Raw genomic sequence first — 16,143 nt, 5'->3', positions numbered from 1 at the left:
CGCACATGGCTGTGAGTGTCACCTTCTGTTAAAACCGTTAGGATGATGTTTCGTGATATGCCATCAGCGCAACCACAGACAGACATAGAAAGGGGAAACAAGAAAACACAGCCCTGATTCACAACTAGATCTTTATTTTGGAAACGAAAAATATAAGACACAACCCCCGTATGTTCCCAACCTGCACGAATTGAATGAAAGCAATACTAATATTCACCAAAAAAATTTCAAACGAACAGAAAAAAATAATGACTTATACAAGGTCACATGTGCTTGCCTGAAATTCGTATTCTCAATCATGCAATTTTAGCGGTGGATAATTCATACGTGAAGCAAACTGTTTTCTGGTGTACTATATTCACTGCGCTGCCGAGGAATAACGAAATACAACCAACTAGCCAAAGTTTCAGTCTTGTTAGGTTCATGTTCCGCGCTGACGATTGTTTTGCTCGAAGCATGACTGATAGCGCAGTCATACGGTAGCACATTAGCGTTTTCAGGTGGTTTTATACTTCGTGGAATTTCTTTAAATGCCAAAAAACAAATCCTCCACAGCTTGTACGCGGCCACGAAAATTGGACTGATCAATTATGAGGAACCTTAGGGCTCGCTTCATTATTTTTCTAAAGACTATCAAATGGAATTCACGTCACTGTCACTGATCATTGTGAAACACAGTTCAGAACGTAACAAAACACGCTTCGCGCTAAAGTGAATAATATATATTCTCCATATTCGATCGTAGTTAATGAACCTGTTTAACGTAATAGCAAATTTACCTCAGTGAGCACTTCGCCGACATAAGACGATAAGCCTTTGGTCGTTTAATTTCATTCTGTGGCGGTAAACCACTTCTTTTAAAGTCCTTGGATTTATAGTAATTGTGTTTTTTTAAAGGCTGATCGGGATATCGGTAGTGAGTCTATAGCAGTGCCGCTTCAATCTTTTAAAAAATGTTTGGTTAGTCTAATATTCTCATCCTTAGTGATCTCATATGAGGGTGCCTAATCGAAATGTATTGAATTGTATGAAATTGTGATTATTACGTCGGTTTCTATATGATGCCTTTAAGAGACAGATGAAGGTGCTTTTAAATGTATAATATAGATGACACTAAGTGTCTTCATCATGATTTGTTAAAAATTTCTCTCCCGGAATGTCTCAGAAACAGTTTTTCGTAATGAAAGTAGTTGTGGCCGGCAGACACGCTCTTTTGCCAGATATATTCACTTGTATTCATGATGTTTAGTTTTATTGTAAGAGCACAAACGCGTCTTCAGTCGTTTTTAATAGACCCAGACGCCATAAAAACGCACAAGAAGAGCTGCCTTACTTTGAAGACACAATGTGGTAGGCTTCTATTGCATGGACCCATTTTTTTTACACTGAACAAGGCAAAGTGTTCCACGAAGCGCCACTCCATTCATTGCTGCGTTGTATGAAATAGATGCATCGCAAGTGGACAGCAATGCATCGCTCTTGCTGTATTCCATGTAAAATAAAATGCACGCTTTAGTGCAGTAGCAGATGATAGGAAGCACCATCTTTGCCTCCGCCACTTCCCTTTGATGCACGGTCCCGACGCGCAGACACACCAGGTCGTGCTCACCCTATATGAGTGGACGAGCCTGAAACGTTGCAGCTTACCAAGTTCTTAAAAAGATTTATTTTAGATGTAAAAAATTGAGCCATTTCAAACGCTGAAATGAAGCCCCTGAGAGAAGTGAACAATGGAGGATGAAGAAGCACTTTCATGAACAATTTGATGGATAACAAATTCAGCAGAGCCCACGTACCTAGTGAATCGATGTTATACGAAGCATGCGCATGGAAGGTGAATGTGTTGTGTTTTTTTTACATTAAGCGCAACGTCCCAAAGTGCGGCTAAATAGGTGCATAAATTCACGCACATACATACGTTGCACAGCCACATTTTTTTATATATATAACCAGCTGTTTTCAGTGGCGTAACGATGCCAACAGAAAGATGAATATTACCAACACCAGAGGTCGTACGCTGATATGAAGTGCAGGTGCTCGCGAGGATGGTAGCCCTGGACGCTGCTACACAAATCAACTTCAGCGGATGGCACCTAACTACAACTGATGTCAACCCAAAGTGATGAATGTATTAACGGAACACATAAAGAACATTTATAAAGTTGCATAGCTAGCACTCCAACGAGATCATATTGGTTCATACTGGAAAAGCGCAGAGATGAATGACAAGGGATGAGTGAACAACACGACAACTGGCTGACAACTGAATCGAAATCAATTTTCAGCCAGCGCTCTTGTTGTTCAGTCCTCCTTCATGACTCGTCTCTGCACTGTTTTAATATGAAAACAAGCCAACCAGCCCAACTATCCCTTTTGCTGCTCCAGCCAGAATCGGCGTTTCATGAACATTAAAGTCTATTTCAAAACTATTTCCTAAACCTGGTGTGCCTCTGTGGTACAATACTTGATTGCTTGACAGCCACGCAGAATTCTGGTGTTTTATTTTTGCTGAGACCCTAACATTTATTTTTTGCATTCATCGAGTCAATGCTGCCAATGTGAGCTTTAAAACGCGGAGCATTTCTTTGCGTGCCGCAAGCCCTTTTGGTATCTATCTATCTATCTATCTATCTATCTATCTATCTATCTATCTATCTATCTATCTATCTATCTATCTATCTATCTATCTATCTATCTATCTATCCATCTATCCATCTATCCATCTATCTATCTATCCATCTATCCATCTATCTATCCATCTATCTATCTATCTATCTATCTACCTATCTATCTATCCATCCATCCATCCATCCATCCATCCATCCATCTATCTATCCATCTAACCATCTATCCATCTATCCATCTATCCATATATCTATCCATCTATCTATCCATCTATCCATCTATCTATCTATCTATCTATCTATCTATCTATCTATCTATCTATCTATCTATCCATCCATCGATCTATCCATCTATCCATCCATTCATCTATCCATCTATCTATCCATCCATCTATCCAACCATCTATCCATCTATCTATCTATCTATCTATCTATCTATCTATCTATCTGTCTAGCCGCCTACGTCTGGGTGCACACGTGATCACCACCTACACTTGAAGTAAATCGAATTGTTTGATTGATATGGGAGGTTTAACGTCCCAAAACCACAATATGATTGCGAGAGACGTCATAGTTGAGGGCTCCGGAAATTTTGGACCTCCTGGTGTTCTTTAACGTGCACCCAAATCTGAGCACACTGGCCTACAACATTTCCGCCTCCATCGAAAATGCAGCCGCCACAGCCGGAATTCGATCCCGCGACCTTGGGTTAAATCAAAATTAGTATGGAAGGGTAAGATGATTTGACGAATATGACTCGCTAGTCATATGACATGAATAATGTCGCAATCCCGTCACGTACGACGTCAAACACTTTCCACCAGATAGTGGCACATACCCATGGGCGGGTATCTGCAACAGATAGGCTGGTATGTGCCAAAGGTGATTGCAAGTTTATGTGAACCTTAAATTGCTGTCACAGACATCGGTTTTCAATATGCGAGCGTTAAAAAACAAACTGACATCAGCGACAAGCACCTGACGAATGCGAAAATCAGCAGGAATCCAACCCTATCGTTCTACGTGGCAACCAAGTATTCTGCCACAGAACCATGCCCGGTCTCGTGAATGAGTGGTGGTGGTGCGCAATAAGTTGGAACATAGTCATTGGCTATCATCAATGATTTCTTTAAATTTATTATGTGTTTGGCGAGTATAAACAGCTGAAAGTTTATGCATCACTTTTCCTGCTACCATTTTCATTATTGTTCTGTTCCATGGTTGCTGCCTCTGGACAAACAATGAGGGAGTTCAGTAAAGCTTTTTAGTGGTATCGTGATGTTTTCAGTGGTGAATTGGGGTCAAATTGAGGTGTGAAAGACGCCATTGCGTTGAAATGGTTTGTCTATACCTCAGTATTATCTTCAGTGCTTTACATGAAGGCACTGCAAAAATACTTTTAGACCCCCAGGTAAGGCAACCATTTAATGTGCCAGACAGCGACGCGAAAGCAGCCAGTCGTTTCAGCAGAAGCAGCGCGAGCCTCAGCCAGAACAAAAAATTGTCTTCGTTGTTGCTCCAGCAGTGCCTGTATTTGTCACTACAATGACTCCCCGGTCGAAAAAGAGCCATGCTGGCAACCAATGATACAGGCAGGACTGGTGGGTCGTAGTGATGTTTTGAATGGCCGACGTGCACAGTTTCGCGCCCACGGCGTGGTTGGGCTCAACAATGTAGTTGACTAGCGATGTCTGGCGCAGGATCCGCTACGGACTATCATACTAGGGTATGAACTTTGACGGAAGGCTGGGGGCAGACTATGGCACACAGAGTTACACAATTGTTCCAGGGGCGTATGACGAAGAGGATGAGCGTTGGTCATGAGTGTGCGTCTGGCGAGCCTGATCGTGCGTGGTAAGCAAGCGTGTGAGCTGCCAACATTCTTCGGCATGAGTGGCGGCTTCGGCCGGGAACGGGCATCGTTACCCCGCACCTCACCAAATTTAAGAATACTTTTAGACATCCAGATAAGGCAACCGTTTAATGTAACGGATAGCAATGAGACAGCAGCCAGTCGTTTCAGCAGAAGCAGCATGAGCCTCAGCCACAACAAACGTCGTCTTCATCGTTGCTCCAGCAGTGCCCGTATTTGTCACTACAGTACTACGCTCTTGTTTCTTAGCTTTCTAAATTGTATTCTTAGCTATCTACGAAGGATAATACTTAGGGGTCTAATAATTGCGCGAGAGGTCGCTGCCTAGCTGCCTGTTGAATTATGCCCATTCTCACTGCATGTTCTCCCGAATCAAAATGTTGATAACAAAAAACCCATGCTTACATGGTTTCACGTGGCTACTCTGTTATTCATTTATTGGCGCCTATCTCTAGATTCCTTGCAAACTAACAAATTTAACTTTCTTCCATATGATATTTCTACTGTCATACTGTAATCAAGCAAGGTATTTTCTGAGGCCACATACGCAAGCCTGCAGACCTGTTGCTGTGAAACATACTGAGCTTACAAGTTAACGCAAGTACGTTTATGACGCATCTCATGCAGTATTCTCGATTGATAATTGAAGTACGTTTAACGGTTGACATCTTTCCAGCAGAGATTGCAACATTTATTATGAGCAATGTAAAGGAAGTGCAGGACAGTGATCTGTGCATCGGACAATACAAGTTCCCTGTACTTTTTGCTGACAATAGGTGCCTTCTCCTCGAGACACGCAAGTCAGGTAAGAATGATTTGTATTCAATGAACCATTAGATTTCAACATTTATTTTGTACGTTCCTTCGTTTATCCCCATGCCTTCCCTCGGTCGCCCACGTTTCAACGTCACTGTGAATTAACAGCACCTTAGTTTCTTCAACACTGTCTATAGTGTCACACCAGGCAGGGATACAGAAGGCCCTTCAAATACTAGCGATGACCCACAACCGCAAGTTCAGACAACGCTCCGTCCACCCAATTCTACCGAAAGCAGGCACGTTTTGCGAACATTTGGCAACGTGAACACAGCTCCTTCTATGAGTGTCTGTTTTGTTGTTCTTGAAGAAGGGCTGACAGGCGGGCTAGTTGGTAAATATTCATAATAAAATAGTGGGGGCGCAAACTAACGGGACATGAAAAAGGAGACTGGACTGTTGGTTTCCTAGTTGAATTCAACAGAGAAATTATTCCTTTGAACAATCGTCCCTCTTTACAGATTTCTTAGTACTTGTAGGAAGACGTGTGGCGTTCGGTTACCAACATTTTTTTTATTTATTGCTGCCCTGGCATGAACGTCCACAGATGCTGTTGTTCTTACTGGCGCCTTCTTTCGTGCTGGCTCGAACACGTGGAGCAGCTGCGGCACAACTTCATCTTCTCCGAAACGCTGATGGCTTGCATAGCCCCCCCCCCCCTAGCGAGGTAGCCCGTGCGCGAAGGAGCGAACCCTGAGCAGGTTGTAGGTTCTGCTATTGCGAAGCGTGTTCGTCTGGTTTTCGCGGATGGCTTGTATAGTGTTCGAGGACGACGTCAGTGTCGAGGAAAGGCAACTTTATACGGTCAATGGAGGCACTGTCTTCGCGTCCATTAAGCAACAGAATGAAATGCTTCGGGCAACGCTTGACGAACTTAAAGGGTCTGTCGTAAGGAAGTTGCAGTAGTGGTCTGATTTCGTTATGTCCTGCGAAGACGTGGGTGCAGTCGCGAAGCACACGACTGATGAAACTTGAGCGTGAGTGTTGACGTGCAGAAATAGAGGACATATCTCTCATGGAATTCCTGATGATGACGATGAAAAACATTTATTATAAAAGAGAGAGGTACGGGGCCAAAGCATGACCCCGCTACATGGTTGGCGTCCTTAGTCCGGGACACCGTATGACGAGGCCCTTACTCGCGCCCGTCTCACCAGAGCCCGTTTAGACTCTAGTGATGAGCAGTTGAGGAGGGCAGTCTCCCATGCCTCTCGGGAAGGGGTAGGGGAAGGGGGTAGGTGGGGATTTTTCGGACATGCCCATACCATGTGGAAGATATCACACGTCTCCCCACAGTGTGGGCACCGCCCATCTGTGTTCGGATCGAAATGTTTTAGGATTGCAGGACAGAGTAGAGTACCTGTCTGCCGGCGCCTTAGAGTTCGCTCTTCCGCCTTACTCAGCCCCTTTGCAGGAGCCGGGTAAAGGCGGTGAGTGTCGCGATAATATGTCAGAATTTCTTTGAACCGCAGCAGCGGTGTATTGGCCTCCGAGTCATAAGAGCCAAGGTGAGGAGCCCAGTGGGTAAGCGCTCGGGCGGCCGCGTCAGCGGCCTTATTACCTCGTAAGCCCTGATGGCCAGGAGCCCATACGATGCGTTTCGGGGCTTGATCAGCGAGAGCCCGTTTTAGAATTTGGCTGGCTAGGGGGGGATATCTCTCCTGTCAAGTAATGAGCACATGCTTTCCGGGAGTCCGTGATGATAACTTTCGAGTTGGGGATGGAATTCCTGAGGCGACTGGCGTAATCACCTACATCCAATGGTGATACCGGTGACGTGTCGAAAGACTGTCCAGGAAGCCTTAAGGTAGTGCCAAATAAGAGCTCAGATGAGGAGCTGGACGCGTCCGTACATTTCGTACATATCGTGCTGCGCAGGGCGAGGAGGAAAAGTGGTAGTCACTCCGTTCAGAGTATGAATGATTGGGAAGCCATGAGCGAAGCTTTGAGCTGGCGGTGAAATCGCTCAACCATGCCATTCGACATCGGGTTGTAGGCCATCGTCTTGATGTGGTTGACAACAAGCATTCGGGACAAAGTGCGGAAGAGCGCGGGGTCTAATTGACGGCCTAGATCCGTTGTGATGGTCTTAGGAACTTCGTAGCGGCTTATCCACACGGTGATGAGTCCGCGGGCGACTGACTCTGCCGTGATGTCGGTGAGGGGTAGTGATTCAGGCCACCGCGTGAACCTGTCTACGCAGGTGAGGATATACCGGCTGTTTTGCGATGGGGGCAAAGGGCTTACGAGGTCCAGATGCGCGTGACTGAATCGCGAGTCAGAAGGTGTGAAGGTACCCAGTGTGCGGACCATGTTGCACTGGACTTTGGGACTTGAGCCAAGCACGCGTCCAGTGGTGGACGTCGATGTTCATTTGATGCCATAGATATCGCCCTGTGATGAGGCGCTGAGTCGCATGTGTACTGGGGTGCGTCAAGGAATGCAAGGCTTCGAAGACTCTGCAGTGAAATGGTGCTGGAACGTAAGAGCGAGGACAACCGGTAAAGATGTCGGAAACGAGGAAAATCTTGCATCCTGGAAGTTAGTCATCTTCGAACTTGAGGATGTTCTCTTGGAGTCGCAACACCTGAAGCTCGCTGTCATCCTGTTGTGCAGTACACATGGCTGCAAAATCAACTGATGGGCACTCATCCATAATTGCGTTGATTTCTATTCGGGAAAGCGCGTCAGCAACGGGGTTGTCTTTGCCACTGATGTGCCGGATATCACTCGTGAACTCGGACGTGTAGGCAAGCGGCTTGTGGTTGGTGAGGATATGGAACTGCCGACCTTCTAGAAAGTGCAGAAAGTGCTTGACAGCCAAATAGGCCGCAAGCAGTTCGCGACCGAATTTGCTATAACGCTCGTTCTGTGAGAGCTTCCGTGAGAAGAAAGCGACCGGCTGCCGAACTCCGTCGACCAACTGCTGCAAGACTGCTCCTATGGCGACGTCTCAGGCGTGCACTGTGAGTGACGTGATGGCGTCGCTCTTTGTATGCGCGAGGAGCGTTGCGTTAGCCAGAACTTTCTTGATGAAACTGAAAGCTGTCTCTGCATCTGCATCGTGTGTCCTTCGTTAGACCAGATAGAAGTGCGTGGAGTAGTTGCAAGATGGCAGCGAAATGAGGAACAAACCACCCATAATAGTTGGCAAGCCCGAGGTATTCACGTAGTTTCTTCGTACTTGTTGGTCGTGGAAACTGCAATATAGCTTCAACACGCGCGGCCGGTGGGGAGATCCCACGCAAATTCACGGGATGGCCAAGAAAGTCCAGTGAGGAAACGCCGAAATCGCTCTTTCGTCCGTTGACGACAAGTCCATATTTGTTGAGTCATGTGAAAACCTGATGCAGGTGAAGTTCCTTCTTTTCAGCATCACTGCAGAAGATCACGATGTCATCGATGTACGCGAAGCAGAAGGTCAAATCACGAACTACCTGGTCCACGAAGCGTTGAAAGTTTGTGCGGTGTTTCGTAGACCAAAGGGCATACGCGCGTATTCAAACATGCCAAAAGGTGTTATTATGGCAGTCTTCGGTACGTCGGAAGGCTCGACGTATTTGGTTGTATGCCTTTACTATGTAGATTTTGCTGAATACGGTGGAACCATGCAGCAATGCCGTGAAGTCCTGGATGAGAGGTATTGAATATTGGTCTGGTACCGTCACTTTGTTGAGGGCGCGGTAGTAACCGCATGGTCTCCAGTCATCTGAGTGCTTGGTAACCATGTATAGCGCTGAAGACCAGGCACCGGAAGAGGAGCGGACGTATCCGAGTTCAAGCATGTGCTCGAATTCTTGGCGTGCAATCTTGTAGTGGTCAGGAGCCAGATGACGAGCACGTGCAAACACTGGAGCTCCTACTGTCACTATGTGATGAGTGTCATTGTGGCGTATCGGGTCTTAAAGAGAAGGAGCGCGAAAGATGTCTGAAAATTCTTGCAGAAGCGTAGACCACGGCGGGGAGACTTTGGCATGAGCTTGCACGAGACGCAAGGGTGGCAAATTTGATGTCACGCCCTGAACTGTGAAGAAAGTCTCAGAATCCATGAGACGGCTATGTCGTAGGTCTTCCACAAGCTCAAAATGCCAAAGAAAATCCGCGCCGATGATGGGTACACGCACGTCGGCGATTAAAAAATCCCCCGAAACGTGCGTCTCAGGCCGATGTCAAGCGTAACATACCTCTGTCTGTAGGTCCGTATGGTCGAACCATTGACCGCGGGGACAGGCGGCGAGGCCTGGCGTCATCGGTGGTCCTCCAACGTAGGAGGAACAACACACACTTCGGCTCCTGTGTCGATGAGGTAGCGGACTTTGGTGACGCGGTCCGTGACGTGAAAAAGGCGGCTGTATGTCGGGCCTGAAACACTGACCGCTGTCAGTGCGTAGCCCGTGCGTTTCTCGCAAACTGGCATGGCTGTTTGCACTGACGAACTCGAGCTCCGTATCGGTGATGGTGCCATCAGACGCTGAGAGGCGGGCTTGGCGATTTTTCACGGATTTGGTGCCGTTGTCGTGCCGTGTTGCGGCGATGGTCTACCTTGAGCGCGCTCAGTTCAGTGGCCAACTGATCCACCTTGTGGTTGAGCTCCTCGTTAGCTTGAAAAAGATGGTCCACTTGGTCGTCGCGGCCCGGTGCAGAGAGGATAGATTCACGTGGTCTCTCGATCGAAGATATGGACGGAGCATCGATATGCATAATCTTGTCGGCCATCCACGCTAGTGAGTGGAGGGTTTCTGTAGACGATACGCTCAAAATCATCCGCACCTGCTGTGGCAGTCGCTGTAAGAAGAGTTCGCGTAGGATGGATGCGTTCAATGCAGCAGAGTGGTCCCCAATCAGGTGCCGCATGCGACGCAGGAGCTCCGTAGGCGTTCAGTCAACGAGTTCTTCCGAAGTGAGTAGCTGCTGCAGCCTACGCTGTTCCGACTCAGTTGTCCGGCGTATTAGCTCGTCTTTAAGGGTGTCGTAGGGATTGTCAGGAAGTGGAGAACGCAGAATTCCTCTTACAATGGCGATGACAGCAGGTGGTAAAGCGCTGATGACGTAATCGTACCTCGCTCTTTGCGACGTTACACGGTGTCGTCGGAAGAGTGGCTCGACACTCAGAAACCAGAGTTCAGATTCCACCTGCCAAAACTCCGGGAGCCTGAGAGTAGCGACCACAGGGTCAGGTACCGTGGGATTCAGCGTGGCGTCACTGTTGGGTGTGGTGTCTATGGTGAGCCGAAATGAACGGGGCTGAAGAAGCAGAGTTGGCCGTGGTGCTCGGTGCGCTGACAAAAGGATGAGTACGTGCGCGTTGCCGCTCGACGTCCGGGCCACCACTTGTAGGAAGACGTTCGGCGTTTGGTTTTCTACATTTTTTAATTTTCGCCGCTGTGGCATATACGTCCACAGACGCTGTTGTTCTGGCTGGCGTCTTCTTCTCTCGAGCTGGCTCGAACACGTGGAGCAGCTGCGGCACAACTTCATCTTCTCCGAGACGCTGATGGCTTGCCGTATACTTTACTCACACTTGTGGGGGTGTTATCACTCTCTATAAATATGTTTGTGCCATGTGACATTCTGGTGCCTCGCTGATAGGCCGCATTTAGGTTCAACAACTATACCGAGCGAGAGAGGGCGGGCTGCTCTCACGGGATCTAGCCGGATCATGTTCATCATCGGACTGCGCAGTGGCCATCAGAAATGGTTGACGCGGTAACGCCTATTTTGTGTGGCCTAATAGCCACAAGGCTATTAGGCCACACAGAAAAAATCGGGGACTCTAATTGACGTTGGGCCGGGGATCTGGATGCACGTCTGCCGCGGCGGACACGTAGCGCACGAACAGCGGGTCATCTCCCGTGGGCCCCTCGTGGTGAGTCGAGCATCGGCGACGCCTTCTTGGCATTACCTTGTGTTTATTCCTATACGTGAAAAGTGTTTTGCATAAGGGCTGTTTTTTGTGTGTCACTAGTGACGTATTTGATTCAGCTGGTGATATCACCCATGTAAAAGTATTGGAATAAATTCACACAATGTTTCAGTCCACCCGACCGCGTCTACCATCTCCGTATGTTCCGAGAGCGGCATTCTCAATTCAAAATCCCATATATGTCAATGTCATGCAAGCTATTTCACAGAAATGTTAACACAGTGTCACGTACAGTTCCTACATTAATTTGAGAAGCGGTACTGAACTTTGTGTTTCCAAGTATTTGCGGCTCAGTAGATCACTGCAGTGCTATTTGTACAAGTCCTTAGTACAATAGATAATATGTTTTGTGGCTGCGTAATAAACTTATGGCTGCGTAACAAGCTTACATGCGTGTTATGCCTGCCTAATTAGGGACACACATATTTTAGCAATTAACCTTGGCCTTCAAGGCTGTGGTTATGACATTAATAGTACGTTTTATTCAATGGAGAAACAATTTTAATGCAAAAATTTGTAGTCAATTTTACAAAATTTACTTTCAAGTGAACGTTTTCATCTTGCAGGACACTCCGATTCCTCAATGCCTCACTCTCGACGATACTGCTTGTTGTGGATTCCCGAATTTGACATGGAGGCTCCACTATCGTGCTGTTTGTACATGTTCTATATTTTATGTGGACAAGGTGTACACGTTTCTCGGCAATCATGCCTATAGAAGACCCAAAAACATTGTACTAAAGCTCTTCAAAAAGTTGGAAAAATTTACACTTGTCTTAAAGCTTGTGATTAAAAGAAACAGAACAGTAGATCATGCTATTGTCTCACTAATAAATGTGTTACAAGACTCACGCCCAGTGCGAAAATGCTGCACTGTGTGTGTACTTCAGCTGTCTATGTAGTTGAGCGACTATATCGATCTAGTTAAACGACAGCGGACTTATGAATCGATGATAAGATTTTTTTTCATTTGTCATGACATCTATAGTATTGGTGTTTAAAGCTGTCAAAAGTTCATATTTCGTCGGCATTTTTCTAAAACAGTCACAATAAACCAAAATAATTCATTAATGTGAATACAGTAAGGAGACTCCATCATCATCATTCAGCCTGACTACGCCCACTGCAGGGCGAAAACCTCTCCTATGATGTCACAGAACGAGCGCTAAAAATGGGCGCGCCGCCGCGCCGCGAGGTCAAAAGAAAAAAAAGAAAACAAACATCTTAAGGCCCCCCCCCCCCGGGGCGCGCGCTCTCCCCTCGGAAGCGTGGCTTCGCCGACGAACCTCCTCGCCCCACATCGGCGGCCGAGATAGCCCGCGAAAGTTCCAGAACGAAAGGGGCGTGGTCATACCGAGTTGAGTCATCGGCCGCGGAGGGCGTGCCAACCCTCTTGCCCTCTTCCCAGCCTTCGCTGCGTATTGCGCCGACGAAATGACGAGAACCGTCTGGAATGTCGCGCGCAAGGTATTTAACCTAGCAGCCGAGATGAGAGATCAAGGAGAAGACGGAAGTTGCGCCAGAGTGCGAAGGGATCCCGCCATGTAGTCGGCGAAGATTTGTCCGTAGGGACGAAGCAGAAGATGAAGAGGATTTCCACCTGAGGGGTGAAGGCCCGAGCTACAGGCAAGAGAGTGTGCTTACCGCTATCGAGCGAAGACGCGTAGCGACAGCTGCGGGTGTGAAGCCGACGTGTTCGGGCGAAGAAGTTTGAAGCTTGGAGAGTGGCCAAATGAAGGCGCGAGGTTTCCTGGAAGAGAAACTTCGAGGGCGCGGAACGACAACAACGCTGGACTTCGAGTGAGTGATTCTCGGAAGAGTATCATCCAGACTCTTGTTCCAAGAACTTTGGACTGGATAGGTTTCTATCTCTTTAGTCTTTAAGTGTCTTGGTTGTTCAATGCATGCGACTGCATTGTAGAGCGTATCGTTCGTTGTCTATGTCCGTTGTTTTGAGTGTGGCTGATTGTACTGTGTAGCACGTTGTTTGATTGGTGACGTATTGTATGTAACTATTGTGGAGTGTGCATACGTGTGTATTGTTTTTGATCTGCCGTTAATGAGAATATAATTTTTTTTGTTTATCAACTCTCGGCTCTGACTTGTTCTTTGGACCACAGCCGGCGTCCGCTGGCGCGCCGAAAAGGACCACTTCTAAATTGTCCACGCTTTCGTGGTGCGGTTCGGGGGGCCGATACTTCGACCCTTGGAATTAGCCCGGCGATTGCCTCCCTAATAAACGGGACCGGTGTGACAATTAATCTGGCGTCCGCGACACAGGACCTTTTGGTGCACAGTGTGTCCAAAGTAGTGAGAAAGAGCCTCGAGTTATGGATAGTGCTATCGGAACGATTTTGTGTGTTGTTCAGTGTTCTCGTTAACGAGTGCAGGGGAGTGTTCCGATAGAGTGATTTAGGCAGATACCTTTTACACGCGGCAAGGTTTTGTTTGCGAGTTGCGAGACAAAATGGATCTCGAAAAGTTAGTAGCTCTTGGTGAGAAGATGGGTCTTTCTGGCGCCGAACTACGGAAGTGGGTAAGCCAGAAGGAGAAAGAGGCGGTGGAAAGAGAGAGGTTGGCAGCTCAGAGAGCCAAGGAAGGAAAAGCAGCTGAGTTGGAGAGAGAGAAGTTGGCAGCCGAAAGGGCGAGAGAAGAAAGAGAAGCGAAGGAGCGACAGCTGAAGGAAGAAAGAGAGCAACAATTGAAGTTGGAGATGGAGAGAGAAAGACTGGCAGCTGAGAGGGCGAAATAAGAAAGAGAAGCGGAGATGGCTGAAAGGGAACGGCAGCGGCAGCACGAGATGGAACTCGAGCGGCTCCGTTTGCAACAGCGAAGCGAAACTCCCGTCCAAGCTAGAGTTGAATGCAGCGAACGGGAAGATCACGGCTTCCGCTTGAACTCAAGCAAGCTGCTCGTAGCGTTTGATGAAAGGAAGGACGACCTTGACGCGTACCTTCACCGATTTGAGACGATTGCGAAGAGCCAGAATTGGCCGGAACATCAATGGGCAACTGCTTTGAGTACTTGCTTGAGTGGTGAAGCGCTCAGTGTGTACGGTAGGCTGACGCCGACCGATGCAGCCAACTATGCAAAGGTGAAAACTGCTTTGTTGAAGCGATTTAGATTTACTGTAGAAGGTTTCCGGGACAGATTTCGGACAGGAAAGCCAGCTGATGGTGAGACGGCTACGCAGTATGCCGCCAGACTTTGCCATTATTTCGACAGATGGATTGAACTTTCAGGGACAGCGCAGGAGAACGATGAACTTAGAGAGCTCATAATTAGAGAACAATTTCTTACTAGTTGCCACCCAAGCCTGTCGCTGTATTTGAAAGAGAGGAAGGCTGAGTCACTTGAAGGAATGCTTGAATTGGCTGATCAATTCTTGGAAGCGCAAGGTGGAACTAATTTGGCCAAGGTCAAGAAGGATTGTCCTGATGATTCGAAGAAATTGGCTCCCGAAGAAAAGAAGCGTGCACCAGAGAGCATTCCGCGATGTTTTCTGTGCAACCGAGTGGGTCATCGCGCGAAAAACTGTCGAACGATCTTTACGAGCCCTACCACAGTAAAATGTTTCAAGTGTGGTCAGACTGGGCACAAAGCAGACGCTTGTCGGAACGGAGTGAGTCAAACTCACCAGGTATCTTGTGTGCAAGCGGCACCGAAATCTGATAATAATGCCGTCACCGTTGGATTCGTAGAGTTGAAGAATGGGGAGAAAATTCCTATTGTGGGTGCTGTAATGTCAAAACAGCCAACCGGTGTTACGAAAGGAATGCCAACGCTGCCTGGAAAAGTTGCAGGCAAAAAGATTACGGTGTTAAGAGATACCGGCAGCTCCACTGTTATCGTGCGGAGAAATTTGGTACGGGAAAGTAAGTTGACAGGCAGAACGAAACCGGTTTGTCTAATTGACCGTACGATTCGGATGCTTCCCGAAGCAGAGATTGAGGTTGAAACCCCGTACTTCAGCGGGAAGGTTAGTGCTTTATGCATGACGACCCCCCTGTATGACCTTGTCATCGGAAACATCGACGGGGCGCGAGGGCCGAATGATCCAGAACGTTTGGGGGAAGACCCGAAGATAGAGCCCTCGCCAACCCAGCGGCCGCGAGATACAGTGGAGGAGCATCCCGTGACGGATATCACTCGAGCCCAAGGTGAAGCCGCGATGCAAGGGACTATGAATGATAAGATGATCGTGTTGAACGAGTTCACGGGCCGGGCAACTGGACTTACGTCAGCACGACCTCAACCGACCGACAGTGCAAAGAAGACGGAGTTGGCCAGCCAGGCCAAATGTCGGGACGTGAACAAGCGGGTGACAGGATCGGTTGAGCGTTATCACCCGTTAACAGTGTCAGAAGTGGCAACGATGGCTGAGACGCCGCCTCAGACCCCGTCGTTGGAGAAGGCTCGCCGAAAAAGAACAAGGAAAAACAAGAAGAAATCGAGTGAGCACCACAAGAAAGGACGCATGCGCAGCTCGAAATACACAGGATAGGTGCTGAGGTCGAATCAGAATATGTTTGGCAGTGCTGAGTGCCATATGTTGTGTTAATGTTGTGTTATCCTGTGTCACAAGTGTCGAAGTGTCTGTGCTGTGATGTAATGTATAGTGTTGTATAATTGTGGTAATGAGAGAACTTTATGCATTTGTATGGTTTGAAATGTGTGATGAAGTGTTGTAGTCATGTGCTTGTGGTTATATTTCATGTGTTGTGTAATTGAACTACAATGTAAGATTGTATTGAGTGAACTATTGCGAATGTGACGTGTCATGAGCGACGGACTATGTTACAGTCTTTGAGTGTGCGGGGACTGTTCGCGCTCGTTTGTGTGGTTCTGAATATTATGAGATAATATTCTTAACGTGGGGGGCAGTGTCACAGAACGAGCGCTAAAAA

The 16,143-nt window shown here is 47.5% G+C and overlaps 1 protein-coding gene across 1 annotated transcript in view; it reads left to right on the top strand.

Moving 5' to 3' along the window:
* LOC142813933 (uncharacterized) overlaps nt 1-12,045 on the top strand; it is a 39,362-nt gene extending 27,317 nt beyond the window's left edge. Inside the window, exons 5-6 of the mRNA XM_075891884.1 lie at nt 5,174-5,302; nt 11,803-12,045. Coding sequence (XP_075747999.1) covers nt 5,174-5,302; nt 11,803-11,954 — 281 coding nt within the window. The 3' untranslated portion in view covers nt 11,955-12,045. The remainder of the gene's footprint in view (nt 1-5,173; nt 5,303-11,802) is intronic.
* The last annotated feature ends 4,098 nt before the right edge of the window (nt 12,046-16,143 follow it).

The sequence above is a fragment of the Rhipicephalus microplus genome, chromosome 4 (genome assembly GCF_043290135.1).
Source record: "Rhipicephalus microplus isolate Deutch F79 chromosome 4, USDA_Rmic, whole genome shotgun sequence".
NCBI lineage: Eukaryota > Metazoa > Arthropoda > Arachnida > Ixodida > Ixodidae > Rhipicephalus > Rhipicephalus microplus.
The sequence above is the reverse complement of the archived record's forward strand: the minus strand, read 5'-3'. Positions and strand labels throughout refer to the sequence as shown.